This window comes from Platalea leucorodia (assembly GCF_965183815.1).
Source record: "Platalea leucorodia genome assembly, chromosome: Z".
Taxonomy (NCBI): domain Eukaryota; kingdom Metazoa; phylum Chordata; class Aves; order Pelecaniformes; family Threskiornithidae; genus Platalea; species Platalea leucorodia.
The window spans coordinates 64,188,466-64,210,983 of NC_138858.1; the positions used below are offsets into that span (position 1 = coordinate 64,188,466).

A 22,518-nucleotide genomic window follows, 5' to 3' on the forward strand; every position below is an offset into this window, starting at 1 on the left:
ATCCACTGGCAAAACACTTTGAGACATACAGACCTCTGTTGCCACCACTGTGTCTAGGGCATCTTGTGCAAAAGTGCATTTGCAAAGGAGTGAAGAGTCAGAAGCAACCATAGGCTCTCCAGCCTCTCCTAAGTGCCACCAGGGACCTGCCTGCCTGGGACAGATAGAGCTGCAGTGGAGATGATCTCCGCTTTGGTCACCAGACCTGTGATAGTTGTTAAGTCATGACATGAGCGTGTCATGCTTTGCCCTGGGTTTTAATCCCAGGGGCCCTCCTGGCCTGTTAACATAAACCTGGTATATTGCACCCCTCACCTCTGTGAAACACATACTTAAGAAGTATCATTAAGACATCCTTCATCAAACAATCTTCACAAACTTCACTTACATCAATAAAAAGAATTCCTCACACCAAAGTCAAAATAATATCATCACAACACCCACAAAGTTGGACAATTTACACATGCTCCACCCCTTGTTGCTTCACCACATTACAACAATAAAAATGCCCCACAAATATTCCACTTTCTGGCAATGTCCAGTCAGAGTTTTGCCCATAATCTCTCGCAGTTACTGTCCTTGTCTTGAATTCCTCGACAGCCCCACTTTGGGTACCAGAAAGGACTGTGGTGGGTTAGCTTTGGCTGGCTGCCAGATGCCCACCCAGCTGCTCTCTCACTTGCCCTTCTCAGCAAGACAGGAAAGGAAAATAAGATTAAAGAGCTTGTGGGTCGAGATAAGGACAGGGAGATCCCTCACCAATTACTGTCACAAGCAAAACAGAGTCAACTTGGAGAAGATTAATTTATTGACAATTAAAAATAGAGTACGGTAGTGAGAAAAAAAACCCAAAACTTAAACCACCTTTCCCTCACCCCCTCCCCTTTCTTTCCAGACTCAACTTCACTCCTGACTCTTCTATGTCCTCACCCTGAGTGGCAGAGGGGGATGGGGAATGGGGGCTGGGGTCAGTTCCTAACATTTCATCTGTACTGCTCCTTCCTCCTCACATTGTTTCTCTGCTCCAGCATAGGGTCCCTCCCATGGGAGACAGTCCTTCATGAATTGCTCCAATGTGGGTCCTCCCCACAGGCTGCAATTCTTCAAGAACTGCTCAAGTGTGGGTACTTTCCATAGGGTACAGTCCTTCAGGATAAACCTGCTCCAGCGCAGGACCCCCATGGGCTGCAGTTCCTAACAGAAAACCTGCTCTGTCATGGGCTCTCCATGGGCTGCAGCTCCCTTCAGGGTATCTCCACTTGCTGTGGTGTTGGGTTCTCCACAGGCTCCAGTGTGGATATCTGCTCCTCCATGCTCTCCACAGGCTGCAGAGGCACAACCTGCATCACAATGGTCTTCTCCACAGGCTGCCGGGGAATCTCTGCTCCAGTGCCTGGAGTGCCTCCTCCTCCTCCTTCACTGATCGTGGTGTCTGCAGAGTTGTTCCTCTCACATATTCTCACTCCTCTCTCCCAACTGCTGTGCAGTGTTTTTTACCCTTTCTTAAATATATTCTCACAGAGGTGCTACCAGTTTTGCTGATGGGCTCAGCTTTGGCCAGCAGCGGGTCTGCCTGGGAACCAGCTGGAACTAGCTGTGTCCAACATAGGGGCAGCTCCTGGTGTCTTCTCACAGAAGCCACTCCTGCAGTCATGTAAACCAAATACACAGACCCAACTCAAATCTCTTTAAAGCTGTGCTGCTGGAAAACTCAGGCTGCCTCGGAGCACAGATGCCCTCTTCCATTATATGAACCAGAGGGCAGCTACCAGCTGTGCGGATCTTGAACACGTGGTGTAAATCAAATCTGAGTCAGCACGTTTTCAGTCTAGTCCTTTTTCTAAGTGAATAACAGAGCAATAGCTAACAACCTTGTTTTCTAAGGGAAATGTAGATTTTAATTCTGCAGGACTTGTCAGAGAAAGCTAAGCAAAATCTGCTTAGAACAACCTCTCTGCTGATTGTGCTTGCAACATTAGAGCAGCTCTCTCCACTGGCGTAACTTGCTCCCGCCTGTCACCATGTGTGAGAGCATTTGTGTGCACAGAGGCAGGGAGGACTCAAGGAAAAAGAAGGGCAGGAAGTACCCAAAAGATGAGCTCTGAGTACCAGTGCAAAGACACACACTGGTACAAGCAAGAAGCATAAGCCAGGTGTTAGGTATGTGTAGACAGAAAAGGTAATTTGTGTTTTCTTATGTGTAGGTGATGTATTGAATAAGACCAACACTGAAGGCTTGCATGTGAAAAAGCATTCCCCATTGAGTAATCAGATGGCTGTTTGTTTGCAGCTTCCTAGAGAAGAGATGCCCTGTGTGCATGGCCTGTGAACACACAGGCTTATAGCAAGCTATGTGAGCATACACAGAGTTGATAGTAAGCTGCTATGTGGGATGCGTTTCTTTACCTTGCATATAGGATCCTGAATGACACAGGCTCCCCTTCTTGAAGTTAAAGCTGGAAAAAGACTTATCCTGACGAGCAGAGCTCATATTTCCCACAAAGAATTACCATTGCTCACAGGATCCAGTTCTCTTTCAGCCTTTCTGACATTACAGATAGAAATTTTCATAGAAGAAAAGTGATACAATGCCTTGGAAGTCTTGAAAAACAAAAAATCACTCTTTTTCACAAAATTGCTTTTATGGTTGAGGAGGGGTACGGTAGGTGGTAGGTGTATATAAAGATGTATGGCAATGGGTGATGTTTATCTGTGACATAAAGTTTCCTCACCGAGATCCATTCTCCCTCTCCCACACATACTGAGTCAATGAGCCTTGTTTTAGAAAAGACAGCGGATCTCGCTTATTTTTCCAATGTGGAAAAAGATTGCGTTTTTCTTTGGAACAACACTCTTTCTCCCATATTCTCTGAGTGAGTGTGGTTTGTTGCTTTCTCGACAGCCTTCATTCTGTTTTCTCTCCTGGAGGCTGGTCATGCTGCCAAGAGAGGGCAGCAACCAAGCACAAAAACTGCACATATTAGGTCCCACGGGAATTTAATCTAAGGGATCATTAGCACAGAAGCTCTGTGTCATACTGTAACTACTGCTCAAGGCACTTAGCCTGCTGCTGCATTCTCACTACAAAACCAAACCTCTGAATTGTTCTCTTTTCTTTGTCTTTTCTTTCAAACAAAAGAAATCAGCCTAAACTTCTGCTGAATCATTTGAAAATAAGTTCTGTGCCATGGGAGCATGGTCAGACAAACACCAGGGGCTGTGCAGGAGATGCTGTGTAGAAGGCATAGATCCCACAGCTGCATTTCTCTTTAATAGTACTGTTTAATATCTTCATCAGTGCTGTTTAATATCTTCATCAATGACTGGGATCGAGTGCACCCTCAGCAAGTTTGCAGACGACACCAAGCTGAGTGGTGCAGTTGACACGCTTGAAGGATGGGATGCCATCCAGGGGGACCTGCACAAGCTCAAGAAGTGGGCCCATGTGAACCTCATGAGGTTCAACAAGACCAAGTGCAAGGTCCTGCACCTGGGTTGGGACAATCCCCCGTATCAATATAGACTGGGGGATGAATGGATTGAGAGCAGAGAAGAAGGACTTGGGGATCCTGTTGGATGAAAAATTGGACAAGAGCTAGCAATGTGTGCCTGCAGCTCAGAAAGCAACCATATCCTGGGCTGCATCCAAAGAAGTGTGGCCAGCAGGTCGAGGGAGGTGATTCTGCCCCTCTACTCCGCTCTGGTGAGACCCCACCCGGAGTACTGCGTCCAGCTCTGGAGTCCTCAGCACAGGAAAGACATGGACCTGTTGGAGAGGGTCCAGAGGAGGCCACAAAAATGATCAGAAGGATGGAACAGCTCTGCTATGATGAAAGGCTGAGAAAGTTGGGGCTGTTCAACCTGGAGGAGGCTGCAGGGAGACCTTATTGCAGCCTTTCAGTACTTAAAGGGGGCTTATAAGAAAGATGGGGACAGACTTTCAAGTAGTGCCAGTTGCGATAGGACAAGGTGTAATGGTTTTAAACTAAAGGAGGGTAGATTTAGACTAGATATAAGGAAGACATTTTTTACAATGAGTGTGGTGAAAACACTGGAACAGTTTACCCAGAGAGGTGGTAGATGCCTCATGCCTGATCTAGTTGAAGATATCCCTGCTCATTGTGGTGGGCGGGGGGGGGGGGGGCGGGTTGGGCCTTTAAAGATCCCTTCCAACACAAACTATTCTATGATTCTATGATTTCTACAGCTTTACAGTGGACTAAAAGCATGTAACAAACAAGTGTACAGCTATCTTGTACCTTTATTTCCATGTGTAAGACATTTTCATTGTTCATGCTATCACCTTCCTACTGCAGGCTGTGTTACCGATAATACACTGCTCTGCTCTTTAATGGGCAGCATTTTCTCTCAAATCCACCATTCCTATAAGATCCAGAGCCACTTCCTTCATGTGTAAGGCTGCATGATCAGATCACCACATATCGTTAAAGGCATGTATATTCCAATATTTATTGACCTGATCCAGGCTGAACCTGTTTTAGAAACAAAAGTAACCTGGTTGGTTTTAATATGGATAAAAAAGAGTTGCAGTGTTTTGGTCCCTGCCTCCAGAGGCAGTTGGTTCTTCTGCCCATATTTTTGAGATTACAACATTAAAACACAATGTTCACAGCAGACTTTCAGTTAACAAGGAAAATGTCGTGGTCCGATAAAAATGGTGGTAGAGAGAGGGCAGCTCCGTGTGGGCTTTGTCTTACTGCAGGACAAAAGTGCTGTTGCTCGCTGGGGCTCTGCTTTTTCCATGTCACACACGGATGCTGGCTCTTTGCCTGGTTACTGGAAAACACCTGATGCTCTGCTGGTAAAATAAAACTAGCACTTAAGGGCAGAAGAAGAAGCCATCTCCAAGCACGCTGTGCGGAGCTGGACAGGGCTAGAACAGCGGGGAATCATGAAGTGCTGGGTGACTCCTGCTGCCTGTGCTATACTTAGACTTGAACGGACTAATGCTGGCTTAACCTCGTGTACAAAAAATGGAAAAGCTGTGGGTTAGAGCAAGGCCTAGTTGTGAGACCTCGATGGGCTTCTCAGGGCAGGAGGGGGAAGCCCACAGGGAAGGCGTTCAGCTGGTGTCAGACCTGGATTGCCTCACGTCAGACACCTCTCTGGCTGGCAAAGGGCAAACGCCTGCAGCCCCGCCGGTGATCCTGCCCATTTCTCCTCCACCAGGAGGCTGCGCAGCATTTCATGGGGGAAGGAGGGGGAAGCAGAGGGAACGGGAGCGGTGGGGTTAGGCAGGCAGACCCTGCTCTCTGACCCCTCCTGCCCCATCTCCCCTCGGGGGCCGGCTCGGGCCTGCCAGCATCGTTAGGACAATTAACAGCCCCAGCGCCCAGTGCTGCCACCCGGTTTCCATGCAGGGAGCTGGGCGGCCCCCGCGCTGGGGTCTGACTGATTTCGGCTGGGGTGAGAGTTCACCAGGGAAACGGGCTGGGAGCTGTGGTGGCAGGGGCTCCCCCGCTTGCCGGGAAGGCGCCGGGGCCCCCGCAGAGGCGAAGCCCGGAGCAGGGGCACGTAGAGCCACTCCTCTCCTCCCCGCCCACCGCTCGCCCGGCCCGGCCCGCCGGTATGGCAGGGGGCGCTCTCGCCCGGCCTCCGCCGCCGGCCCAAGGCCGCGTCCTTCCCCGCTGAACCCCCGCCCACCTCCCTCCTCCCCGAACCGGGCAGGAGGAGAAACGCTATTGGCCCAGCCGGCCTCTGGCCCCGCCTTCTTCCCGATCACGTGGCCTCGCGCTCGGCTTCAGCAGGGCGCGGCCCCCCGCTCCGCGGCCGGAAGCGGCGATCGGGGCGGTTGGGTGCGGCCTGTGCTGCCGGCCTCGGCCCGCGCGCGACCCCCTCCCGCCATGCACCCCCGGCGCCCCGAGGGCTTCGACGGCCTGGGCTACCGCGGGGGTGGCCGGGAGGAGCCGGGCCCCGGCGCCAGGCCCTTCGGCAGCGCCTCGGAGCTGGGCCACTGGGTGACCAGCCCGCCCGACATCCCCGGCAGCCGCAACCTGCACTGGGGGGAGAAGACGCCGCCGTACGGGGCGGGGACGCCCCTGGGGGGCGCCGGCCTCAACGAGGAGCCCAACCTCGGGGCGGGCGGCCCCGGCGCCGGTAAGGGAGGGCCAGGCCCGGCCCGGCGGGGCAGCCGGCTTCTCGCCGTTCCGCCCGTCCCTCGCTTGTTTCCGGCTCTCGCCCCTCCCCGGGCGGCGCCGCGGCCGCCCGTTAGCGGGTGACCCGCCGAAGCGGGCAAGGGCGAGCAGGCGGCGGCCGTGGGCGGTGCCGCGGCCTGGCCGCGCCCGCCCGAGCGCTGGCCGCGTTTGGCGGCGTTGACCTCCACCCCGCCGGGCCCGGGCGCGTTGCAGCCGCGGCTGGGGATGCTGAAGCGCAGGGGAAAAAACTCCTTTAGAAGAAAGAGAGAACCTGCTCCATCGCCTGTTGCACTCCGGCGCCCGCGTCGCTGTGTAGCACCACGTAGTTGCACGCAGATAGGATTGAGAATGCCAGAACGCACCCTGCAGCTTCTAGTGAAGTGGTGTGTGGTCAGCGCCCCATTGCCCATGTAAACGATATCCTGCAGAAATACTCCACCTTCTGTAAGGGCAGGAAGTACCTTTGGGTCTTCCAGTATATTTTGTTACTTAGTCAGCGTTGATGTTTGCGATTCTGTGTCTCCTGGCTGCTTTATTGTTATGTTGGGAAAGTACAAGGGATGCGGCATGAGCTGCCGAAGTAAAACCCCCCTCTGTGCATGATAGTGAAGGAACTGTGTTCAACTAGGAGGAACCGTTCCTCAAGGTAGAATTTGAGGAAGCAACTGTGTTCAAGTCTTTTTCAGTAATTGTTGGGAAACGGAGCAGAAACCCTCAGAAGTACAGTATCTCTTTATGTCTTTGTGAAATCAAGGTGAATTAAGAGAAACTTGCTAAATCTAGGCTACTGAACATTGTCTCCTTTAATTAAAAGGATGTTCTGGAGCAGTTTATGTGCACTCGAGTATCAAAGTTTTATGAAAGACTAATTTATTTAAAACTGAATTGTATTAATGGGTGAGTCTTTTGAACGTGCAGTGCAGTGTTTTTGTTCAGGTCTCACATGAGCACAACCCTAGCTGGACTTTCATGTATGCAAGCACTACTTAAAGCACCACTTAAATACTCTTAGATACTTGGACTCTACCTTTTTTTTCCCTTATCTACTCATGAAGGGTATGTTGATTCTGCATTTTGGAGAACTGATAAGGAGTTGCTGTGTTGCTGAGTGCAGCTTCTGCAAGTGGAGAGAGTCTTACCATTCCTCTCAGGAGGGCTGCCTTGTCTGTGTGGAGCTCCACTGACATTACTGGCATTGCCTATGCTTACAGCCTGCTTGCACCCTGTTGATTGTAGGGCTGAGCATTAATTTGCAGTTGCCTTTACAGTTCTGATACTTTTCTTAAAATCTCTTCTGATGATTCCCAATGTGTAAATGTCAGTCTGGTAGCAAAAAACAGAATTGAACCCATTACTCTTGTTGCAATTTTAACAGTTCTCTACTAACTAGATTTTTGCAAAAGAGTGGAGTTAAATAACTGACTCCAAAATTCTCATCATGTTGATCTTTGTTACGTCATCAATGGTGTTTTGTGTTACTTTTCCCAAACCCAGAGTTTCTCTCTTTTTACTGTTTTTGGTTTTAAAATTAATTTCACCTCAGATATCTAAATTTATGTTTCAGAATTACTGTAAACTGTCACACATGCTAACTTTTCCAGTTTTTGTTTTGAGTTAGATTTTTTTAGACATTAAAATGTTCTCTGTTTTACTGTTCATCTTGTCTTTTTTCTTTTCCCTGTAGCTGCTTTGAGACAAGAATAATTTTATTTATAGAAGTATGTACAAACTGAAATGCAGCCCAAAGTGCAAATATTCCAGGGGGAATCATTTTTTTAACATCATCTCTTGCCGAGTTGCCATAAATGTTGTGGTTTAGTGCTTGTAATTTTCTGAAGCAAGTACAGTATAAAATTAAGTTTTTCAGATCATCCGTATGGCCTTTTCTCCTACTTTGTGATTATCACTGCTGCATAATCTTTTCTTTTTTTTTTTTTCCAGAGCAATTGAACAGATTTGCAGGCTTTGGTATTGGCCTTGCAAGGTAAGAGTTGTGTAATAATTTTCAGTGATAAAGAAGTAGTAAAAGAATAGTTGTCTTATGATACCTATGTACACTTTTGTGTTGTGTTTTTATGCCAGTAGACTTAGGCAGTTGAAATGCGTTTAGAAACATACTACTTCAAATCCATGTAGGTTTCTGTTGTCTATAACTGAAGTGTTTCTCAAAATTGCTTAATAAGCAGTGACTGTAAGAAACATTTTTTTGTATGGTATGCCCAGGATATGTGTACTCTGTCAGAGCAATCTGAAAATAACACCAGAAAACTGTTTTCACATTTGCCACTTTTATTAATATTTTTAGGTAGTGCGAATGTTTCCTAAGAAGGTGAAAATGTCTTCAAGTATATTATCACAGTATCCTGGAATAGTAATGTTGATCTAGCCGAGTGGTCCGATAACCGTTTTGGTCTTTATTATGGTGACAGTATTTATTGGGAGTATTTTTAAGAAAGTGGTGGACTTTGATATGCTTAATAACATTTTCAGAGCTTAAATTGTCAAGTGTAAGGATCATAAACAAGGGATTTTTTTGTAGGGTGCCTGCTCAGTCACCTGATTAGGTTGTTCTTGGTCGACATACTGAGGCACCTTGTGAAAGGGTGGAACCCCTTGATGAACCTGTTCAGTTTGTTAAAAGAGAGTTATTGGTGGCGAGGAGGAAGAACTAGCCCCTGCAAATGTGTAAAGAGTTGTTTGATTTCTTTCCAACGTTATCAAGCTGAATGAGCTCAGGAGAGTACCAGCAAAGGAGTGGAGACATAAAGCAGGAACATGTTGATCTGCTTCAGGAGCAGAGAGATGTTAGCGTGGCTCAGTTGTCCTTTTGAACCGTATGCTTTGATTTAATCAAGTGTGAGAAAGTTTTCCACATCCTGAGCCCCATGGCCTCTAGGACTAAAATCAGCATGTGGTTTTGGAAAAGAGAGCTAATAAACATTGTATCATTGCTGAGAGCAATTCTACCTGCTTCTGCTTTTGCATTTGTACCAGATCACTTGTCAGACACCCATGGTTCAAGTCAGAAATCTTGTAGAAAACACCCAAAAGAAAAGGTTAGTTTTTATGAGGTGAATTGAGTTGACTACCAGGAGGGCTTAAGAGATAGCAGCTGGATTACAAGGAAAGTTTCACCTCTTTTGGTAGCAGCAAACTACTAATTAGCTCAATAGTTATAAAACTGCAAGCTCAGTACTTTTCTGTGTCAATTAGTACTTGTTTCTCTGGAGTAAAATCTCCGTAAGAGACCTACCCCAGATGATCCCAGGTTTGAACTACATACAGGTAAGTACTCTGATGACTCAGGCACTTTGAGATGAAATGAAAAGTTGCTTTGCGTGTCTGTGACCAGGAATCCTACTTTAGAACTAAGAAAACTTTCCTAGGAAGGTTTGATTGAAATACCATTGATTTGAAATACCATTTCTGGGGGTGGAGGGAGAGTTGGTTTTGGGTGGTAGCATTTTCTGATTAAAAAAATGTCAGCTGTTAGTACCAATACTCTGGCCTTGCTCAGGGGGGTCTTGATTAATAACGTGGTGTGTGGAATTCACACGAAACTGGGAACGAATCCTTCCTCTGGCCTGTTTTGTTCCCTCATATTCTGCGGAGGGAAAGTTTATGAAATTTGGTATGTTTTCCCTATAAAAATACCTAAGTGTATATACATTATATATATATATGTGGACTTTTTCATAGTGAGTGTACGTGTCAGGTTTTTTGATACTTATTCCTTTATAGTATTGGCTGGCTATCAGGTAGCCACCCAAAATGCTTCATTAATTCACTAGATAATGTGAATTAATCAGTATTTTTCCAAATACTGATCTAATATTGTTAGAGAAAAATAACAAGCCTTTTCTAATAAATTTACGATGGCTTCCCATGCTTTAAATACACTTTTCTTTTAAAGCCTATTTACAGAAAATGTGTTGGCACATCCTTGCATTGTTCTACGTCGTCAGTGTCAGGTATGTCTTTTATATTACCTCTTCCAGTCAGAGCTCCTGTGTACTGTGGTATTTCTGTGCTTTCATACTCTGCAGAGTATAGGGAGGCTTTCCAATTCTTAGGAAGACGCTGCTACATCAACCTGTTTTGATTTGTAGCATATATGTTTTCCATTCTGAAATTTAACTTACCTTGAACATTCTTATTAATTTTTTGGGGGGGGGGCAGTGGAAAATGAATTACAGCAAGTGTTTCAGAGTCTGCGGAGCAACTTCCAGATCCCCATTTACAAGCAGGATGCTTTGTTTCCAATATCTTCTGGTTTCTGCTTGCATTATTGTTTACATTTTCAGCATACAAATATGTAAAAGTTCTGCCTGTTTCCCTAAATTGCAGTGAGAATTTATTCATATTTTGGTCAGTATAGCTGACCTTTACAGAGATGAAGTCCTTATTTTGGAAGTGCTTTTTCCTTTAGAGTTGTAACATCTGCAAGTATGTTTATAAAACTGCCATTATTTATATTTTTAACAGGTTAACTATCATGCTCGGAATTATCATCTCACTCCGTTTACTATTGTCAATATCATGTACAGCATCAATAAGACACAGGTCAGTATGTATTGGTGTCAGGCTGTATCTGAGCAGTGAAAGTTACTATAGCACATATGTACATTGACATCTTTAACTTTTTATGTAACTGGTGGTTAAAAACATGCCCATTGTAAGGGTTTGTTATTTTTATGGTTGCAGAAATGTTTCAAGAAGATAATTGTAATTTTTTTTTAGTGGTATAGTATTCAGTGGGGAAGATTTGCAGATGTTAGAAAACAAAAGGTCCCTCAAAACTGATTTTTTTTCATTAGGATTCTGAAAAATAATTAATCTTTATGTGGATAAAGAGATTATGCAAATGACTACTTTCAAAGATAGTATTGCATGAATTTCTGATTCTGTATGGGAATGGCAATCCTGAAACTCAGATCAGAGGACAGTAAGAAAACACTTTCTGGATTTCTTACGAATGTACTTTAAAAACACAAGCTCATTTTGCCCATAGAAAATGGTGTTAAGTTTATAATACAGAGTATTAACAGTGAAAGATATGCCTCCAAAATTGTTGACAACTCTTTGAAATTATTGAAGAACAAAAGTTTCTTCAGAGTTGAAAAGTTAGTTGTCCCCTGAATTTGATGATAGTGAAGTTTAATGGTAGAATTGTAGCCCTGTGCAGTCTGAATTTGCTGAAATTTCATAAAAATTACTAAGATGAGAAGATTTTTGAGTTTTATGTTGCATGAATCAAAATATGTTGCATATTTCAAAACACAGGGTCCGAGAGCTCTCTGGAAAGGAATGGGCAGCACTTTCATTGTTCAGGGCATAACCCTGGGAACAGAAGGCATCATCAGTGAATTTACACCTTTGCCAAGGTATTGCATGCTTTTTTTACTGCTTCTAACAATTCGATCATCAGTTGTTGACTTATATTCAAAGTGTTAGAAATGTAAGGCTGTTAGAAAAATTTTACTTTATTACAACAGTCAGACATTGAATAGGTTTTTTCAGCACGGTGTGGTTGTCTTGGCAAAGACAACCTTGTAATCAATAAATAGTGAGAGACTCTTTCTGGAAGCTTTGTATGTTTGGTCTGTCTGCCTACTGGTCTGAGTATAGCAATAATGTAGCAAATTGATCTTCAGTATAATTCTACTGTAATAAAAGAATTCATAAGTTTCTTCCTATATTTTGGTTTGTATTGTGTGCTACTAGCAAATATCGTGTCTAAAGTAAAGTCCTAGTTTCATTAATCTAAATACAGAAAACTGAGACGGCTAATGAGCCAGCACTGACATCTTGCTGAACATTTTCACTGTCTTTGGTAGGTGAGAGAACAGAATGGCCTGCATAAATAAATGAGAAGACATGGCAAATAAGAGTCTGTGTGGCTGTCAGCTTTGTCTTCTGTCTTCCTTTAGCAACAGCTACGTGTACATTGTTCAGTATTCTCATAATAAAGGGGTTACAACTAAAAATGAGTGACTTCATTTAAAGAAATATTCACTCATTTGAGTATCACTATGTCCATCTTCAGCTATAGTAGTTTAGTAATAATTTTTTATTTTGATTTGTGACTCTGCCTGGTTTTTATGCTGAAGTTTAACTCCAGGATTATGGTAAAACATCGTGATGTCTTTCTGCTTTGAGATACAAGTCTGATAAAGAATTTTTGTCTGAAGACTTTTATCAGTGTTTTGTTTTATAATCGTCCAGAGCTAATAGTAAGGGCTGACAGCTGTAATAATATGTATTGTCGGTTTTGTTACAGTTATTTTAAGAGTGAGCAGGTTGTGTGAGAGAGTTTATTAGGTAAAGTAACTAAAACTTTTAGGGAAATGTGAGGAGACTGTGAGATAATTAAAAGTTAGAGAAAGATACTTAACAGTTGCAGGGCACACATTGAAGCCAGTAAAATCATAAAGACCTGTCTTGGAAAATATATTAGGGAGGCAGGCAAGTAGTTGGGTTTAAGGCTGGTTAAGCTTGAATGGACCAGTGTGCTTGTGAATCATGTTAGCTTTCAGAAGAGATGAGTGCCTATTTTTAATGTGTGGACAGAGACCAGGTACTTAGGGGACATGGAAACTGACCTGGTTTTAAAGATAAGAAATGTAGGCAGGCTGAATCAAACTACTATTATGATGCGTGCATGCATACTAATAAAAGTATATCTTTGCAGGTTCTGGCATTTGTCGAAAGCATTAGCAAAAGCATTTCATAATTTAATTGTGCGGAGTGTGTATTTAAGCTTTTTGGTCAGCTCTGTCTCTTACATAACTGGAATTCCCAGGCATACACTTTCCTCCAAGTGTGACTTCTTGTTCTTGTTTTTAAATACTGCTGTAGGGGATGCTTAAGTTCACGAGATGTGATACAGTGTTTATATTTTCATAGTTCCGGTTTCTGTCCAATGTAAGCAAGGATTTTCTTCTTGTGGGCCAGTTGTTCCGTGGTTTGAAAAGTAACATGGTGCTGCTAAAAGAAGCGATCCTTTCTGCTAGTACCTGCTCATTCCTTCCTCAGTATTACCCTCATCCTTGTGCCAACACAGTATGTGAACAGTCACAAAATGAACTGGATTGGGGAAGTGATCTGCCTAAAATGGTTGTCTTGTACGCGCACCACCCCATGCAGTTTTCTGCTGGATGCTCTCCCTTCCTTTTTAATGGTAACATGCGTATTTGGGCTGTCACACGGAAGTGAAGGTGATTGCTTATAGCAGCAGTGCCAGCAAGTCTGATTTAAAAGGTTATTTAACTACATTATCAAGCTCCAAAGGACACAAGGATGTGAGATGTCAATTCCAATTCTGTATCATAGTATCATAAAAGAATCCCTCTGATTTAGGAGAGGGGCCCAAAAATGGGCGTTAACGTTTTTGTGGCAAATTGAACGTGGTTCTGTGCTAGACAAACTCATTCCGTAATTGTTCTTCCACTGCAGGAATAGTTACACCTAGTGGATTGACAGGTTAGGCTTTCACACATTGGTTTGGCTGGTTTCATTTCCCACATCTTTTAAGTATTACGGCTCAGTGGATGTCATCCAAGTGTCCGAAATACATAATGGTAAAGGATCTCCCCTTCCTCTTTAGTGGCTGACCTATGTATTTAGGAAAGTGATAGCTGCTAGTAACACACAATTCTTCAGAAAGAGTGTTTCCTTTTTTGGATTAAAGTTGTAACTACAGGCAGTGGGTGAGTGGAATTCCTGGACAAGAATTGAAGCTGAACACTTCATAGCTTGCTATTAAAAATGCATAGTCTAGTGTGTACAGCATTTCAGACAGAAATATCTCTACCTCATAGTTAGAGTATTTACCAAATGTATGGTAAATACGTTTGGTATTTGAATGGTATCTTGAGCTAGGTGGGATTTTCTGTCAAGTGGAGTGCAGTTAACGTTTACTGTTCATATTTTGAAGTGTCTAACTAGAAAATACTACTTTAAGGGGATTGTTTTAAAGTCACCTTTGTGTTAAACACATGGGTTTTCTTTTGTTTTACCAGGATATGCTAAAGACTGATCATAAGCCAAAAGACTTGAGTTAAGTTTGTATAGAATTACTATGCAGCTTCTAGTCTGACCTATTGTACTTGATTTGGTCTTATCTGTGTCAGAATGTGATTTAGGTTTTCAGGAAAGAAACAACAACTGGGTAAACATAACCTCAGAGAACAGAAAAAGCATAACCAAACCAAAACATAATAAAAAAACTTATGTTGATAAAGGAAAACTATTGAGATTTTAAAATAATCCAATATTCCCTGAAAATGGCTTTACGAGTTAGTACATAAGGATACAAAATAAATGCAAAACACTAAAGCCAGTAGCTGTGAGAGCTGCAGACACCTTATTAATAATTGAAAGCTTTTTTAGTAGAATTATCTATCAGGCCTGAATAACTTCTATAAGTTAGGTATGATTTATTAAATGTGTAGCTGATACGTCTTTCCACTATGGGAAATTCTGCAGCATAAGCTGATAGTAGAACACCAATATGAAAACTGGATGTTGATACCCATGGAAGAAATGCTTGAGAATAAGGTGTTCTTATCCATATTAAGGCAAATACTTTTTCTTTTTAGGGAGCTTTCACATAAATGGAACCTCAAGCAGATAGGTGGACACCTTCTACTCAAAGGGTAAGAATAGCATGTATTATTACCTTATGTCTTACTATCTAAACATTAATAAAACTCCTACATGCACATTAGTTTTATCTGCAGCTATGGTTACTTGGCAGGGTGCTAATAGTAATTTTCAGATCTTTTTTTCTGAACAATCTTGATTGCATACACCACTTTCACAGATTATTTGCTGTTACTAGATCCTTGTGTCTGTATGAAACCTGTCTAATTTAAAAGATTAGATTCTTTTAGTAATTAAATTATGATATCTAAGAGACTTGAATCAGTCTGGTCACATGGAAATAGAATTTAACAGAACTCCAGATCTCAACTTGATGTGCATTTTGATAATTGAGTTATGGTTTGTTAATTTTCTCTAAGGCATGACTTGGTAGGTAACTTTATCAACTTCCAGATGCATACTTGGCTAAAATGATAGTATTGTCATGACCTTAATTCTTATCTTGTTAATTTTTACAGTTTAACACATGTGATAGCAATGCCTTTCTATTCTGCGAGCCTGATTGAAACTGTGCAGGTAACTTACATATATTTACAACATTTTAAAAGATACTGATCTTCTCTTTATAGATTAGATTATGTGGAGAAGTGAGTCTTTGGCTTTGGATTCAGGTTTATGTTGCAGTAGTTGCATTTGTTATGCTTGAGGCTTTATGACTTGTTAACTGAGATAAAATCTATTTATTCTGATGGGTATATTAGTTGTACTATCTTAAGTCTAAATCTAGAATTAGAAAGGACATTTAATATAAATAGGTGGAATATATCGTCTATGAAATAAGGACAAGTTACATCTATATGTTCTAGCAGATAAACCGTAAAGAAGTTTTTCTCATATAAAGGTTTTAAAAGGCTTGCTAGGCAAGTTGTTGCGGTGACCTCTTCCCCTGTAACAAGTATAAAGTCTTTGTTTCGCTAAAAGACTGAACTGTACTATTTCAGGGCTGCTTTCATTCAGTCAACTTTTTGCTTTTAAATTTTCATCTAGTTCTTCCTTAGCCATGAAAATAAATATCTGGACCTGTCACTTAGGATGCAGCTCAACTTCTTCTCTAACTGTACAGAGTAACCCATAGCACTGTATTGCAGATTGTCTTTCAGGGGTTGTTGCATCTCTGTCTGGAGAAAGAGCCAAGGTTTAGCTATGCAGAAGTGGTCCAGGGTAATTCTTCCAGCTATATCTATATAATGAGTTACTCTTAATTAACATGATAGTATCTTTGTGCAGCTAATAGCACTCTTACTGTAAAGTGAGCTGTCACGTGGAGGGTGGTGCAAAATAGTCATTCATGTCATTCAGTCATCAAAATAATAATTTTCATTCATAGCATAGACAAGTTTTAAGTACTGTCAAGACTGATTTAGAGCCAGTTGTTTAAACCTACAGCTCAGCTGCTGGTGTATGTCTACAAAATGGTGCTTTTTCCGTGGAGAAGAGGCAAATAAGGCTGGCTTCTAGAGTTTCTTAGTTTCAACATGTAGTTTAGAGGCAGGTACTCTTAAGGAACAGGATTCTGCTCTGTGCAGAGGATCCAAACTTAAAGGAGCCAGAAGGTATGAGGAAGGCTGTTCTGTCTGAACTGGCCGCATTATGGACTAACAGGACAGGTGAGATTAAACATCTGTGCATGGAAGTGTGTAGATAGACTGGCAAAACGAAATTCACATTCTCTAAACTTACTCTGTATTTAAGAAACCCTCTTCCTCTCTCCTGTTGAATTATTTTGAAAATAATGTTCCATAAATCCAGCCTGAGTGGATCTTTTGAGCTTGTGGAAGCCTTGGGAAGATTTAATCCATCTTATACTGCAAAGCTGACTTAGGAAACTATTTTATGTCCTGGGGAACATCTTTGCCCTGAGCATGCTGCAATCCTGGAACAAGAAACAGTGGTAGAACACTGTTCATGTTTCTTGAGTTCATAGCAGGCCACAGAATGGAATGTTTTATTCAGGTATCTTACTGCTTGTATTTTTCTCTGAAAGGATGTTATCTGTGGTGTTGGACATGGGAACATATTTACCAATAAATGATAAAAGAGAACATGATTTAGAGCCTGTCTTCTGTTTGCAAAATAAGTAATAAAGTTTCTTTGCTAGGAACCAGCTTAATAGGAAGACAATCAAAAAGCCAAAACAGCAACTCCCCCAGCCTTTTAGATAGGTGATCATCTCTGTAAAGCATTGCTTATGAAAATAATTCCACTGAGATCTGAGGGGTTTAGGCTTAGTAGGTTCAGCTGCATGCAAGTATTTTACTGAATAGGTGTATATATGCTGTATGAAATGTATTCTCCAGTTCCTGGAAACATCATCACAAGCTTTCTGATTAGAAACACAACAGAGGTAATGACAGCATTTGTGAAGACTTTGTGCTATATTAATCAGTGCAGAGAGGCAACTTGGCTTATCAGGTTTACATTATATTCCTGTGCTGCAAGAGGGCGATGACCAATAACAAACTACAGAAGTTAGAGATTGTGGGATTTGTTACTAACAGTTTTATACTAACTTTGTCTTAATTTTGATAAACCATACTGTTCAAAGTATTAGTTTGACACAGTTCTCAAAGTAAATATATTTCCTCAAAATAACTGTAAATGGTAGAAAATTGTAGCTGTCACATTACTGTTTTTGTCTTTAACATTTCAAACCACATGGTGGCGTGTTTGACGAAAGCAGGCACGGTTTTGAAGTACAGTGACTATAATGATATGGGGAAGAAGAGGATTCAGGGGTTATGATGCTTAACTTTTACCTGAAGTCTGGAACAACATTACATTCTCAAGTATTTGAGCTAGTTTCTCTTCTGCGCAGACTGACCATGAAGGCTTTGCAGGGTGTTAGTCCTTCCCCAGAGTACTGAGGAATGTTCTGGTGGTTTGACCTGGCAAGCGGTCAGGACGTGGCCAGCATGGACTGAGAGACTTGGGCATTGTGGAGAACTCCCAAATCCTGAATTTTGGATGTAACAGAGATGATAAAACACTGAGTTTGTATAAGTATTAGAAGGGGAAACAATGTCTTTAGCTTAATTCTACAGTCATAGGTGGAGTATAACAGAGTAAATAATTGCTAAGTGAATTCTATGTTTTCACTACATGAACAAAATAATTATCTCTTTCCTAAGAGGCAGCATGGGTAAAGAGTGCCATTTTAGATGCAAATAATGGAATGGAAGTGTTCAGAGCTGAACCTGCTAAATTAAAATTAAAAATGATATTTCAACTCAACTTTAGTTACGGAAGTCTTTATTATGCCCATTCGAGTTCAAAGACTAGAGTTATAGTCCTTAAAGAAAAGGACTTTTAAATTAGATAAATACTTTCTGGCATTTTGCTCCGGAAGTAGGCATTTTCAGTACATGACAGTTTTGCAGACTGATATTTTCAGTAGTAGGCTGAAAGTTGAATTTCTTTGGTAGTAAAACAATTAACTGAAATGTATGTTAAATGAAGACTCTTTAAGATGCGTTCATTTTTTAAAAGCAAGTTTACTTGAATGCCATCAAGAGTGTTAGAACAAAGATTTATATCAACATATCTGTAGATAAGATAGCATGCAAATGTTTAACTCTGTTCCAAAGTTCATCAGTGATAAAGTGTCAAAGTGGATGTCAGCGTGGTTATGAAATGGGCAGCACAAGTTGTAACTATTCCTTTGTGCTTGTAGAGCGAAATAATTCGAGATAATCCTGGCATCCTGGACTGCGTGAAAGAAGGAATTGGCAGAGTTGTAGGCATGGGAGTACCCCATAGCAAGCGTCTCCTTCCTCTGATGGTCTTGACTTTTCCAACTGCTCTACACGGAGTTCTTCACTACGTCATCAGTTCCATCGTCCAGAAGCTTGTTTTGTTTGTTCTGAAAAAGGATAATTCCCACAACCTTCCAACTGAGAGCTCCACTTCTGTGCAGAGCATGCTGGATGCGTATTTTCCAGAACTTATTGCTAGCTTTGCTGCTAGCCTTTGTGCTGATGTCATGCTCTACCCACTGGAGACAGTTTTACACCGCCTTCATATTCAAGGGACACGCACAATAATTGACAATACAGACCTTGGCTATGAAGTGCTTCCAATCAATACTCAGTATGAGGGAATGAGAGACTGCATAAATACTATAAAGCGGGAGGAAGGAATGCTAGGTTTTTATAAAGGATTTGGAGCTGTTGTAGTACAGTATACCTTGCATGTGGCAGTTTTACAGCTTACCAAAATTATTTACTCAACACTGCTTCAAAATGTTTCTTAATCTGTTCAGGTGTGGATCTAGCACAGTGGACATGATTGACTTACTAACCTTATTGTTTAAAATGGCTTATAAAATGAAGTTTGAAGAATCTACTCTATGGATTCTCCTTACACTGTAAAACAACTTGTTTTAAAAATGGGGATATAGATGCCTAAGTGTAACTTAAAAAGTACTGTTTAAATTTAAAATTATAGACACAAACTGAATATATAGTGTGCAGTTATACAGAAGGGAATTGGATTTCAAATGTGGCTGGAGTGAGGATTTACCTTTCCTCTTACCAGTTAACTGATTTAAGGAATGGATATGAATTCTCAGTATCTGCTTTGTAAACATCACATCTGATATTTAATTTGGACTGCTAGCCGGTTCAAAGGAATTTATTTTCATAAGTTGTAAGAACTTGCAAGTGTGTGACTGATGGGTTTACTGGTCTTTTAAAAATATTTTCGGCTTCACTGTTAATGGAGCTGTGAGCAAAATAGAAACTGTAAAAGTAACTTAAGTAGACATAAATGTCGTAATTTACAGGTACGTAGAAGACTTCTTACTTTGCTGCAGTGTGGCAGAAGATGATGAAGAATCTTTTGCTTTGTACAAAATAACAAAAACTTGGGTTTGAGCAAAGTTGCACAGAATGCAGATTTGGCTGTCTTGCAGTTTGTTTGCAAGGCTTACAATAACTAAAATGTGTGAATAAAGCAAATTAGAAACTGATGTGTGCATGTGTAAGTGCCATTTTTAGTCGACTTTCCACTCATAACTTCAGGGTTTAGTTTTACTCTGCTACTTCATATAAGAGTAGAATAATCTTAGAAATGTATGTAGTATCAGTGTTCAAAGTGTATAGAAAGTGTGAAAAATTAATTGGCTATTTGTAGAGTTTCTTTTGTTAGATCAGAGAGGTATGTACACAATTATCTACTTACTATTTAGCACTGATGTCCATTTAAAGTCTCTGCTGGATATTTTGTGGAGCAGAATGAAGTCTGTTTATGTGCAAGCAAACTACTGAACTGTACCATTTTCACCCTCTTCCCCTAGTAAATCAAGACTTTCAGTCTGAAAATGAGTTCTGATCATTCTAAATAACTTGGTTCTTCTTGGTTTCATCAGTAAATATCATGAAAGTTGGGGGGGGGGGATAATTTTTAGCAAATAAAACAAGCATGTGGAGAGTCACTTTTAAATTATATGAGAGGCTGCTGCCTTTTTCACACTTCCATGTGGCAAGTCTATCTTTGTGAATACTGTAAACTTATGTGCATTTTAATCATTAATCATTGTATCGTAGTTGTCACTTATGGAAAGTAGCCATGGCAAAATAATGAAAAGGTGTTACTGTTCATAAATTCTGACTTTCGATCATTTGTGGGTCTACTTTGCTATTATTAATCTAACTTTCATGTATTTTAAATGCGTAAGTGTTGAAATGGAAAGTATAGTGAACTTGGGAACCGGTTTTATTTTGAAATATTGTTAATTGCAAATTTAGTGTATAGAATGGAAGCAATGAAATAAAATGAGAATTCACTGTAAATATTTTGAAGTAATTTACTGAAGAGGCATGTAAAGGAATCCTGATTTCTGTGTTATATTTTATTGTATAGGCTTCAGAGTGGCTTTTTCAAATTCCTCAACTTTCCTAAGTGCAAGAGCATGTTGAATTAAACAACATGCAAGAACTTGGGTAAAATGTTCAATTCCAGGCTTGTATTTTTAAAATTTCTATGAGTATGAAGAGAGCCATATCAGAGAATCATCCAGACTGGAAAGGATCTTGGCAGGTCGCCTAATCTAAATTCCTGCTCTAAGCAAGGACAACATTGACTTCAGACCAGATTGTGCAGGCCCTTGTCCAGTCAAGATTTTCATTCCAACTTTTAATGCATTAACCCAGCCTTTTCAAAGGTGTTAAATTCAACTGAAGCCAACTATTCCATCACAGTTGCCTTGAAGTAGTAACTAAGTGCATGTTGGAGACCAACACTTGCAAATATATCAGTGAAATTGGGCAATAATGTTTTTCTAGGAATAAAACTTTAGGGAAGGCATTTTGTCATATGAAATGGAGGACCTGCCTTTATATATTCTGCAAGGGGGAAGATTGTTCTCAGAACAGCACTAGATATTTTGTTAGAATATTAACGTGTGTCAAACACTCTTGCTTTCATTGCTGACAGTTTTAGGGTTCTAGTCTATGCCAGAGCCTCAGATCTGTAGCTTTAAGCAGGGTGAGAAAGAATGCTGTCAACTTACAGCAACTGTTCTGCAGTAGAAAAGCCATTTGCTTTGGGCTATTCTTTTTTGGTCCTCTTCCCATCAGTTAGAATGAACATGTTTTGATTCTTCATGTATACTTGCTTCACCTTCCAAAAGAAGTAATACTCTGCTCTGTTCAGAGCTGCTATTTTTGCCCATGCAAAAATGTAAATGAATGTGGGGTGAAAAAAACTTTTTTAACCTTTTTAATCATAAATGTACTGTTAATGTATTTCTCTTTTTCATTTGGATATTAAATCTATGTACTCAATTTTTAGCTCAAATGAGTGATCAATACGTGGCTTCAGCAGGATATACCACTGAAAACTACAAAATACTGAATTGCTGTAGCAAGTTTTTATTTTTCTGGAATATAAAAAGTTCTTATGCGCTCTAGTCTTCCTGATACAGACTTAATTCCTTTTTGTACATTGTTTTTCTGTCTTTTTTCATTTTTAAAGAAGAGACCTGATTTCAAGAAGAGAAATGTTACTGAAGACAGACAGACTCAGTGTAATGTTCCCACCCAGTGAAGAATTACTTGGCTTCTTACCCATGCTTCTTAAAAGGCAAGCCTTGATGTGCAATAATTGACAGTAGACCAGGCAGGAAGCTTTGAGTATATGAGGCCTGCTGGAAACCATTGCAATTAACTGTCTGTGTTACTTCACAGACTGCCTTAGAGATCGAGCTTGACTTTTGATTGTGTTAGAACAGAGCTTTTAGATCTAGTGTTGGTGCGAGTACTGCATTCTTCAGCAAGGTTCCAGCTACGTTCATTCCTTTTAGCAGGTCTGCTGTGGGGCATGCATGAGTTGATTGAGCTCTAGGTGCTGTCCATAATACTTGAGATTTGCAGTGTGTTTTACGGATTTATGCAGAATTCATTAAGACTCAATATTAAATTAGATGCTTTCTTTAGCTCTCCTGAATTTAGCAGAAAGTTCAAAGCAAGTATGTAAGCTAATCCCCTTCTTGCTGCTTGTTCCACCTGAGATGGTCATTCAGCTGGACACACGCCTTCAGCTACAAAGATAATCAATGCACGTGGTGTAAATGAAGCCTGTCTTTGCGTTAACATACAAGTTCTTGCTGTGCTCTGAAATTTTTCTTGGTATAATTCGGGGTTAGCAGTAGTCACTTTTAAAACTATTTACCCTTTCAATGATGTCCGAGGAGAAGGGGTCG

General features: G+C 41.2%; 1 protein-coding gene across 1 annotated transcript; it reads left to right on the forward strand.

The window, feature by feature from the left end:
- Positions 1–5,798: 5,798 nt before the first annotated feature.
- On the forward strand, positions 5,799–21,683 carry SLC25A46 (solute carrier family 25 member 46). Its single transcript, XM_082337229.1, has 8 exons — positions 5,799–6,117; positions 8,097–8,139; positions 10,069–10,126; positions 10,641–10,718; positions 11,439–11,539; positions 14,756–14,812; positions 15,278–15,335; positions 18,490–21,683. The coding sequence occupies exons 1-8, from the start codon at positions 5,865–5,867 to the stop codon at positions 19,066–19,068; spliced, it is 1,227 nt and encodes a 408-aa protein (XP_082193355.1). The 5' UTR covers positions 5,799–5,864; the 3' UTR covers positions 19,069–21,683.
- The last annotated feature ends 835 nt before the right edge of the window (positions 21,684–22,518 follow it).